The following is a 10,444-nucleotide window of genomic DNA, read 5'->3' as shown; positions in this document are numbered from 1 at the left end:
AGGCGACCCACCCTTAGGACAGTTAGTGCACACTCTCTTCACTTTAGCCCCGACAAACCCAGCGACCAGCCTTTGATCTCATTTGCACAGAAGCCTACTTTCACCACACCTCAAGCCCTCCACGCCTGAACCAATTCACAAGTCTTTACCCGGCTTTCTAGGCAGCAGCCGGCATACCGTTGGCTGCCAAACCTCGAGTATGCAGGAAAAATGCACCTGCGGGGCTTGGGGAGCTGTTCCGCCCATGCCGCCAAAGTCTCTGTAAGGAAAAGAGCCCATGTAAGATTCCCCGCAGCTTTGGAAGGCCCGCCCTCCTGTGTGAGCCCGCCCTCCTCAGGCCCCGCCCTCCTTTCACCTGATTGGTGGAGCCCAGGGAGACGGGATGGCGGGAAGGCTGGCCCTGGCTATAAAAAGGGATTGAGCCCCAGGGCCTTCCAGTCGCTCCAAGAGGGCCTCAGGGAGGGACGCCTCGTCGTGCGCTTTCCCTTCCAGAGCACAGAGCTTCTGCTTTTTCCTCATGGATGGACACGTGGAGGCCTTTGCCCCCAAGGGGGGAGGTGAGTCTCTATTCAGAGAGCTTTTCGTTGCGAGGTTGTCTTCAAAGCAGTGCAGGCTTGGCACCAGCGTGGTGATTGCGGGGTGTTGTGCCTCCGCTTGCTGGATCTGTTCCCTCCGCTTCATTTCGGGGCTGTGCTTGCCAAGGTCTACGAAAACGTTTCATTTCTGTTGTGAACTGCGGTTCCACTGGACTCCTGGTTGTGGAGTCTTGAGTCGAATTGTGGTGCAGCTGATGATCCAAGCAGAATGTAGGTATCCAGGGCTCAGGAAAGACTTTGTGTATTGGAATGTCCCCACGGTTTCCGTTTTCCTGCTCTAACCGTGCCTGATTTCCTCCGTGTGGATTGTAGTTAAGTTTGTGGAGAGAAATGAGGGTCTCTGCGTGATAGGCTGGTTTGCCTAACACCGAGGGGACAGGAGTCTATCTTTCTCTGCTGGGTTGTTGTGCATTTGACAAAAGTTCAGGCATCTGAACGTGGCTGGCATTGTTTGTCCCTTCTGTTTTGTTTGACTGTGGTCCCCGGGTGTGCCGACATGCCCACCGATCTGCTCCTCATTAATTAGAAGTGTGAAACGGATCTTGAAATCCTGAAGATTCTATCACCGGACGTGTGCTCAGCAGAGCTTTCCTCTTTGGGTTTAGTTGTCCCTCCGAAGAATTTTAGTGTGCTTTTCCCCTGTTCTCCGAGCAATGCTATGGTCAATTGAATTGCAGTGTCAGGAAGTGTATCCCGCCGGAAAGTCGGCCATTTTGTGGAGATGGTGCTTGGTCTTTAAGAGCAGCCGAGATCTTGCATGTTCAACTCTTCCACGTGATCTCCTCTTGCAGAGTTCGGGAGTCTCATTGTAGACACGCTTCACTTCCGTGATTAGCTTTATGTCTATGTATTGACACGCTCTTGGTGCTGGTGTGAAGGGTGTTGTTTTCGTAATTTCCGCATTGATAGGTTGACCGGCGGCCTCAGAGGATGAAACTGATGTTTGTGTTCAACATATCTTGTGATGTGTTGCTGAATGTGGTTATTAATTGTAGGAGTGCTTGGGTGGAATTTTGTAGTGCCTGAATTTCAAGGCTGCTACTCTCTGCAAATAATCTTTCCTTGATTTCTGTCTCTCTCAGACGGATTCCTGGTATTCCCTTCTCTTGCCTGCTTGCGCTAGCATTGGAGGGCTGTGTGGCTTAGCGCTGTGGATACAAACATACTTGCCTTGTTTTCATCGCAGAGAGGAAGCGGCTGGCTTTGGGGTCAGTCATAGTAAAAGCTGGCAGTAGGATGGTGCAAACTGGCGTTTGTCTGGGGACACTCATTTTTCTGGTGCGTGTTTTCCTCAGGATGTTGACCAGAAATGGAGGATGGATTTTGTCAAAGGCTCTTTCCACATCCACTGAGGGGGTCTTGTGACTTTTCTTTTTGCTTCCCTTTTGGTGCTGTGTGCCCTGCATCGATTGCGATATGTTGAGCTTTCCTTCCCTCTCTTAGAGGAACCCAAATTGCATCAGGATGTGCGGTCCCTTTGATGATTTGGAGCATTCTGTTAGTGGGAATCTTGAGTACTTTTAGGCTGTGGCCCTCACAGAGCTCAGGCTGTACTTTGTCCTTGAGTTGGGTCTTTGCCTGCCTTTTTGTCACCACGATGCTGTGTAGTTTCCTGTTTTCAGTCAAGCTGCACTCGTGCTCACTTTCACTGTTTCTTATTTTCCCACAGAAACCTTGCTGTCCAGTTGGACCGAGCCAGGCCAGAAGACTGAGCGTTTTCCTGTGGCAACAGAGCTGGATCGGACAGACAAAGTTTTGCCGAGTTGGAAGACACCCTATGGAGTTGGAGCTGGTCTGCGGAACATGGGGAACACTTGCTATGTGAATGCAGCCCTGCAGTGCCTGACCTACACGCCGCCTCTGGCCACCCACATGTTGGCCCTGCAGCACAGGCCAAGCTGTGCTGGTGCGAGGACCTGCATGATGTGCGTTATGCAACGCCATATCACTCGGGCTCTCCGTCATCCGGGACGTGTGATCCAGCCTCTGCACGCGCTGCTTGCCGACTTCCACAGAGAAAAGCAGGAAGATGCACATGAGTATCTCACGTTCATTGTCCAGGCCATGCAGAAGGTGGATGTTCACTCTGAAGACCGGGATTTAATGCAGCACATCTTCGGTGGCTACTGGAGATCTCAAATCAAGTGTCTCCACTGTGGAAGCACTTCGGACACCTTCGACCCTTATCTGGACATTCCTCTGGATATCCAGGCAGCTGAGAGCGTGGAGCAAGCTTTGACACAATGCGCAGAGCCCGAGGAACTCAGTGGGGAAAACGCCTACCATTGTGGTGTTTGTCTCCAAAAGGTGCCTGCCTCCAAGACGTTGTCTTTACACACTTGCCCCAAGGTCCTTGTTTTCCTGTTAAAACGTTTCTCGGACTTCACGGGGGAGAAGATTGCTAAGCGTGTGCAGTATTCTGAGTGGCTCGACATGCAGCCCTACGTGTCTGAGCCCAACACGGGACCAGGCTTGTACACCCTCTATGCTGTGCTGGTCCACGCTGGCCGCACTTGTCACAGCGGACATTACTTTTCTTACGTCAAAGCTGGGGATGGACACTGGTATGAGATGAATGATAACAAAGTAACTGCCTGTGACAGGACTGCTGTCCTGGCTCAAGATGCCTATGTCCTCTTCTATGCCCAGACTTCTCTCCTGGAAAGAGACAATAGTGGCATGTCAGCAGAAGGAACCCTTGGGTCTGTGCACAAGGATATGTGTGCAAAGCTAAGAGCTCTACGAGTAGCTTCCCACAGAGAACATATCCACTTAGAGGATATGCTCTCCCACAGAGAGCAGACCCACGAAATACAGGTGAAGGAGAGCTCTTTAGATGAGTGGAAGTTTCTCCAAGAGCAAAACCAACCGAAGACTGAGTGGAACCTTAGGAAAGTCGAGTGGAGCCTGCCAGCCAATGCAGTCCTGATGCACCGGTCAAAATACACAGCTGAGCTGAGCGAGACTCATTCAGGAGACGAAAACCTCTGCCCATCCAGTGCAGCCAGAAACATTTCAGGTCACGAGTCGTCCACGATGGGCCAAGCACCTCGTCTAGGAGGAAGCGCCAGAGCTACCAAGAAGAAGAAGAAAAAGAACAGGAACAACAACCAGGGCAAGAGAACTGTGCTCGTGATTTAGATACTGCACATCACTCTCAAACATGTGCAGCTGATGGATAGAATGTGGTGGGACTGCAATCAGTAGCACAATGAGTGCCAACGTTATTTTAGGAATCCCCTTCCTTGCTTTCTTTGCACAGCGACCAGAAAGTTGCTCAGGATGCTCAAAGCTTCCTTTCTTTGCACTGGAAAATGTGGGGATCCTTTAGAGAGTGCCAAGAGGGGAGGGGAGATGCAATGCAAGCTTTGTAGGAGTCGTCATAGACAAAGTCGTCTTCCCTGGTAGAGTGAATGATATTGAGCAGGGCCCATGGAGAGGGCAATTTGGGGATCAAGTCTGTCTATGAAATCCGAGGAGAAGACGGGAGGATTTCGTAGACAGTGATGCAAGGATTTCTACGAGGAAAATCACGTCTTTTCAAGCAATCTCCCTGAGTCCTTGTGACATTGTGAAAACTCTACCTGTTCAAAGGCCGAGGCTACCAAGTTTCCAGGGATGTGTAGCTGGAACGCTTCGGGTTGCTCCATGGAATGTGAGAACAGCCTCATGAACTTGGTTTGACTTCAACGAAACCGCCCACCTGGACCGAGTGTCGTAGCTCCTGAGGCGGGAAATGGGTGTTTCGTGTACTGGGTTACCACAGGGGTGCCTGTATCGTCTTTCCTATGAAATCTGTAGTAAACCTTTGATCGACACTAAAAAATGGTGTGTGTTCTCTTTCTAAACGTCTCCCTTCCCTACTGGGTTAATTCATGCTTTCTCAGGCAGCCATTCTGTGGATCAGCACCCCCTAAGGTCCTGCCAATTAACACACTTGATATGAATCCACCAGAGATGGGTTTTGTTGACCTAGGAGTTTCAGGTGGGTCTCATGCATGTAAAGTTTTCGAATCTCCTCTCTTTAAGGGCAGGTGTAGAAAATTACCAAACCTTATCCTATGCAATTGGTCCCAAAACCAAAGGGGACCTTAGATATCTCTTTCCATTGCTTCACACTCTTTGAGAGCATAGGCACTGCAGCCTCTCATGTGTCAGCATGTCTGAGAGCCATAGACTGAACTCCTGGAAGTGTAGGCTCATGTGGAGGCATTCGTGGAAATCATTTGTTCTCTCAGCCCCCCTTCTGCTTGGGAAGACCTGGGGTCTCTCTCTTTCACACCTAAGGACAAATGTCATTGCAAAGTTCATGAATGTGTGTTTCAAGTCATTGCATGAAACAATTGAAATTGGAGAGTAGGGTGAAACTATTCAGAAACCCAACACCACACTGTTATTTTAATGATAACTCTGACCATATTTAGCGAACAGCTCTAGCTGTCTCCTTGGAGATAAAATGTTCCGTGTGCAATCATCAAAGGCAGAGATGCCTGACAGAAATTGGAGATAAGTTTTCTCTTTCCCTGTAAATGTGTGTTGTAGTCTGCAAGAATATCTCTGATCTCCTCATTTTAAGAAATGAATATAATTCCTGTGAAATAAGTTTAATCATCCGCCTGAGAGCTTCTAACACGAATAAATGGATTGTGAGAGCATCTCCATCCTCCCTGACCCAGAAAGTTTTAACGGTGTGGAATGAACAGTGAGTGTTAAATCACCTTGTCTCCAGCCTCTCTCAGTTGAGAATCACGTAATTGCCATTGAAGACTGTGTTTGACATTTAGGATTGATGCTCAGCCGAATAACTGACTCTAAAATCAGCTTTTGTGGAAAGTTTCAACAGAAAATTCTGCATTTACTTCCTGCACACGATTTATTCAAGGCTGCCCCAACTGTCAGTTCAGTTTTCCTACCTTCTTGCAATTCATGTTTTTCCGAGAAGCACAATGGTGTTTCATATCCCCAAATGGTGTCCTTCCCTTATTGTATGTTAACACACAGATATAATATTCCAAGCACAAAATGAAAATATTTTGGAGGCTTTCGTGTGACTCTTGAAGGACATTCACATGAAATGAAAATAGGAAATTCTGAGGGATGTGAATATCATACACTGAAAGTGTTTGTAACTTTCTCTAATTTAAGCATGTGTTCTGTATATCAAACAAACAAGAGTGACAAAAGAGGAGAATATGTGCATTATATATGAGAGGAATTATTGATTTCACTTTGCCTGAAACTGTAGAGATATCTCTGGTGTCAGACACATGCCCCCTTACTGGGTCAAATTCCAAGGTAAAGCAGAAGCAGTTTTGTTTGAGTCTTGGTTTTAGAACGTTGAATTGATTCTCTGTAGGACCCTAGGCAGGAAATACATAATGCGATGTTGGGCAGTGGCAAATCTGTTCCCTTGATGGCAGCAAGAAACAGGACAAATGGAGTCAAAGCCAGAGACAAGAGGTCAGGTAGGGGACACGAAGCCACAAATCTATGAACCACCTAAGCACACTCATGAGTGTCCTTCCTGTGTCCCTTATATCTGCATGAGTTTAATTAGACAAGGAATACTGATCCTTTCACTCACCAGGTTGAAGTAGAGGGTATGTACTGAGTTCTTTAGGACACTGATCCTTTCAGTAATTTTTGTTGTGGTTATTGTTGTGCACTTTCTCCTATGTATTTTGTCACTCAGTGATCTAAACTGTACTCACAGGCAGACCGCATAGGAATTTTAGAACTCAATAGACTCCCTGCATTCCAATGTAATTTGTTATCTGTTTTCTTTGGGATCCAGAATACTGAAGTTTCATTTTATTTCCACTAATTCTGGATATGTAATAAATAATATGCCACTCAATAAGAACAGACATCTTTCCAACAACATATTTCATTCATTACCTTGGGATTTTCTTTGCTTTGATCCTTAGCAGTGTACCTATGAAGAAGTTTTGCTTCTATGTTGCTCAGCAACCGCTATCTTCTGCAGACCCCAGGACAGTTTCACCAAGGCATCATGATGGCGGTACCCTCACACTTCCAGTGTTCTTGTTTAGAGGGCTATTTGGCAGATTGTCATGTTGCTTATCAGTATTTATATATTTTTCTTTTTTGATATAAATTTTGTTGGTGCTCTTTTTATACATGTAATGATCATATATAGGGAATTCATGTTTGTGCATAAAATATATTGATTCTTCTTTTTTTCTCTTTCTCTCTTTCCTGCCTTTTCCTATTCTGCTCCTCATGTTGATTCTACCAAGATCAAAAAAGAACAGAAAATCTTGCTATTCTACACACAGTATACGTAAATGAGAAGAAAACGACTGTACCACTGGCAAATATCCTTGACCCTAGGATACAATCATTGTAGATGTGGTCACAGGGAAATGTCATTAATGATTTGGCCATGTATCATGTTTTCTGCTGCACATAGTTTCATATCAGCTCTTGCTCAGAAACATCCCCACTTGAACTGCATTGGCCACATCCAATATATCCGTTCATTTTATAGGGCTTTACTTGCTCACTCAACGTCGTATGCTTGTCTTAGTTATGTCAAAAAGTTGTAGCTGCGTGCACCTTTTCTGCCGTAGTGTTCATTTAAGTTGCTGCCAATTCTTCCCTCTTTGCCATACTCTGGGATTACCATCTTTCTTTTTTTTGAGTAGAGCTAAAGGTACTATTCCTTCTTCAGGAGCTCTGTTAAAGTTCATAGATTTGAGCACATGCTCTGTGCTATAGCAAAAGAACATCTTAAATGTAAGAATACAGTGTACATGGGGCAGGGGTAAGTCACAGATATTTTTCCATTGTTGGGCAGAATACCCCACATCCACAAGTTAAACTGGGAAAGGCTAATTTTCATTCATTTTGAAAAGATTTCTGTTCATAGCTGGTTGGTTCCAAAGCAAGGTCATATGGGAAAGGCACATGCCAGTGGAGAAAATGTCCATGACAGAGCAGGCAGAAAGCAGTGAGCCTCCCTTCCTTCTGGCCCTTTATATTCTACCCAAGCCTCAAGTTTTTTTCATGATAGTATCTAAAAGCTATTTATTGTTTCTGTTTCCATTAAATTATAGCAACACCCACAATTCTGTGCTAATTCAGTCTGTGAGCTAATCTATTTGTCACACAACATCAAACACCTTAGGTACAGCCACATCTGAAAAACCCCCAAGGAGTACATCTCTATTTGGTGGACAACAAAATAGAAGGCAGAACATGCCACCCCATCCCACAATCAATTCAGATATCTTCCTCTACTCAAAATGCATTATTCTATCTTTAAAAGTTGCCAACAGTTGCTGAAAGGTCTATGTACAAGTTCTCTGCTGAGATTTAAGGCACGTACTTAACTGCTAGTCCACATACATATGAAAAGAAAGTTAGGTCCTTCTGACATGCAAAGGCACAAAATGAATTTGTTCACCCAGTAGGTATAAATAGAGGCATAGGAAAGAATGAGGCCAAAGCAAAACCAAAATCCTGCAGACCTGACATTCAATCCCATAATTTCATGGCCAGAACTATAGGAAATCCACAGCAAGATATAAACTCCAAAATGCTTGGGTATCTCAGCTCCTAGAAAACTATCCCTGGTGTTAACTCTCAGGGCTTCTAACCTGGGTTGGATTTAGTCACTTTTGAGGATCTCCTCAAAAGATCTCCTCTTCTAGCTTCTCCAAATTTCTGGTGTCTCCACTGTTCCTTCGGCTTTACACTCACTTCTGCATACACTATGCCATCAGGGATACACTTGCATTGCTCACAGTAGTTCATCTGAAATCTGGGCAGAAACTTTCCTGATACCAGAACTCTTGCATTTTGTATGTTCCCAGAACAGCACCATGTGGAAGACGGTAAGATCTGCAGCCCGGTAAAGCACTAGTTAGTCTCCTTTCTCTACTTGCTATAGCAGTCAATGCCTGGATTACTGAAGGCTATGAAAGCAATCCTGAGCAATAAATTCCCTATGTCATGGCCATCCTGGGACATAGTGCTCTGGGGCTCTTTTCTCAAAGGAGTCTTTCCTCTTTGCTGTTTCCAGGCTTCAAAGAGTAGAGTTCTGCTTGTCCTTGAGATACACTCAGGCCATTTTTCTATTGTCCCCTTCTCTAAAACTTGGAAATTGCTAAACTTTTCAGCAACCAACTTCTCCTCTGTTCCACCCTTGCAGGCTACAAGTTTACTTGATGTTTCTTTTTGACAAATTCGAAATTTGTAAAGTTATTCTCTTGGTGCCATTGCTCTTTACTCTCAACATAAATCTGTCTAAAGGCACACAGCAAGAGCCATACCATCGCTCAACATTAGGCTAGATACAAATTTCCTTTACCAAATTGGTTAGTGGGCCAAACTTACTCTCATTCCCCCACTTAGTGTTGGGCACTTATTTTCTGCTAAAGCATAACACTCATAGCCTGGCATATAATGGCCAATACAGTCATGGCTACTATGTGAAAGGCAACCCCCAAAAGTTCATTTTTGTTAAAAATCATGACATACTTAAAAGTAAACATCCAACATCTACTTTACCTTTCATGGGTCACAGAAAATACTGTACAGAAATGCTGGTCCTCAGGTTTCATTCAAAGAGAGTAGCAGCTCAACAAGAGCTCATGAAAGTGACTGGGCAGGTAAATGCCTCCCACTCACAAACATTTGGTCACCCAGGACTCAGAAACATTGCTGTTTTAGTGTTACATTTAATTGAGCCAAAATCAGGATTTCTGTTGCAAAGTCTCCCTCATGAGAGATGCTCATTCTGAATGGTTTATCTTTCAACAAGCTGCCCACTCAATCTTCCGAACCAGGCTCAACTTACACAGATGCATCTTAAAGCTGATGACAGTGACACCTTTTTTCTTTGCATGGCCACCCATCCCTGCTGTATGTATATCACCTTTCAATGTTAGGGGCAAATTGTAAGTGACTATCAACTCTTCATGGCTGATTTTCTTAGCTCAGAGAGGCTAAAATAGGACTCATGGACTCATGGGTGATGTTCTTAGCTCAGAGAGGCTAATATAGGACTCAGGATTCCGGAGAATACACATTCCTAACCATCACATGTAGGTTCATACTTTTTTGTTCATGTCTGTTTTTCCAGTTATGTGATGGGCTTTAGGATAGTAAGGCAAAGTCTCTAATCCTCAGCCCAATTCTTTGCCTTTTTTATAAGAAGTGAGTGAAATGATAAGACGGTCGTTTTGTGTCATGCCATTTTGTCATGGATATGGTTTGAATTGCCTGTTAGAATGGGACGGATGTCCTTTCCTTGTAGTCATTGGAGATCCTCATTTGTCTTGGAGCAATTTGAAATTTCTTCCACAGGTGTGTAACATTTAAATGTGGTGAATCTTGTCCACACAGAGTCTCAAGTATAATTCTGGAGTTCAAATGAATAACACAAACCCCACTCTTGAGCAGAAATTTTACCTTTGGCAGGTCTATTCATGTCCTCCTTCTTTTAAGAACTTAGTTGTGAAATCATAAATTTTCTATGAATGTACACATCAGGAAATAATTAAGAAGACCCTATCTACTTTTATGCAACTCAACGGGGATGTCTTTTTTCCATGCATGTCCAAATCTCACTTGTGCTCCAGGTCCAAACCTCAGGTGATGCCCCTCATTCCCTAATCCACCCAAATCTCTGTCCCTCTAAGTGATGAATTTGTAGCTTCAGAGGTGTGCAATCTGCCTGTAAGATTAATCTTGACTCTCCTATCCATGCACAATTTGGGACTCTCTTGCTTTCGTGTGGTCACTGGAGCTGTGGCTGCACAGGGAGTGTCTACATAATGAGGATGTGTGTAAGGTAGCCACATACAATCCAGACAGGTTTC

At 44.8% G+C, this 10,444-nt stretch overlaps 1 protein-coding gene across 1 annotated transcript; it reads left to right on the top strand.

Moving 5' to 3' along the window:
- Positions 1-2,060: 2,060 nt before the first annotated feature.
- LOC102015640 (ubiquitin carboxyl-terminal hydrolase 17-like protein 6) lies at positions 2,061-3,737 on the top strand. The gene is made up of 2 exons (XM_005404451.1): positions 2,061-2,097; positions 2,266-3,737. The coding sequence occupies exons 1-2, from the start codon at positions 2,061-2,063 to the stop codon at positions 3,735-3,737; spliced, it is 1,509 nt and encodes a 502-aa protein (XP_005404508.1).
- The last annotated feature ends 6,707 nt before the right edge of the window (positions 3,738-10,444 follow it).

This window comes from Chinchilla lanigera, unplaced genomic scaffold (genome assembly GCF_000276665.1).
Source record: "Chinchilla lanigera isolate Chin_1 unplaced genomic scaffold, ChiLan1.0 scaffold00086, whole genome shotgun sequence".
Lineage (NCBI taxonomy): Eukaryota > Metazoa > Chordata > Mammalia > Rodentia > Chinchillidae > Chinchilla > Chinchilla lanigera.
This window is presented reverse-complemented; position numbering and strand designations above follow the sequence as displayed.

Coding starts and splice junctions, on each gene's coding strand:
- LOC102015640 (XM_005404451.1), top strand. CDS start 2,061: ATGTGCGGTCCCTTTGATGATTTGGAGCATTCTGTTA. Junction 2,098..2,265: donor TGATTTGGAGCATTCTGTTA/GTGGGAATCTTG, acceptor ATTTTCCCACAG/AAACCTTGCTGTCCAGTTGG.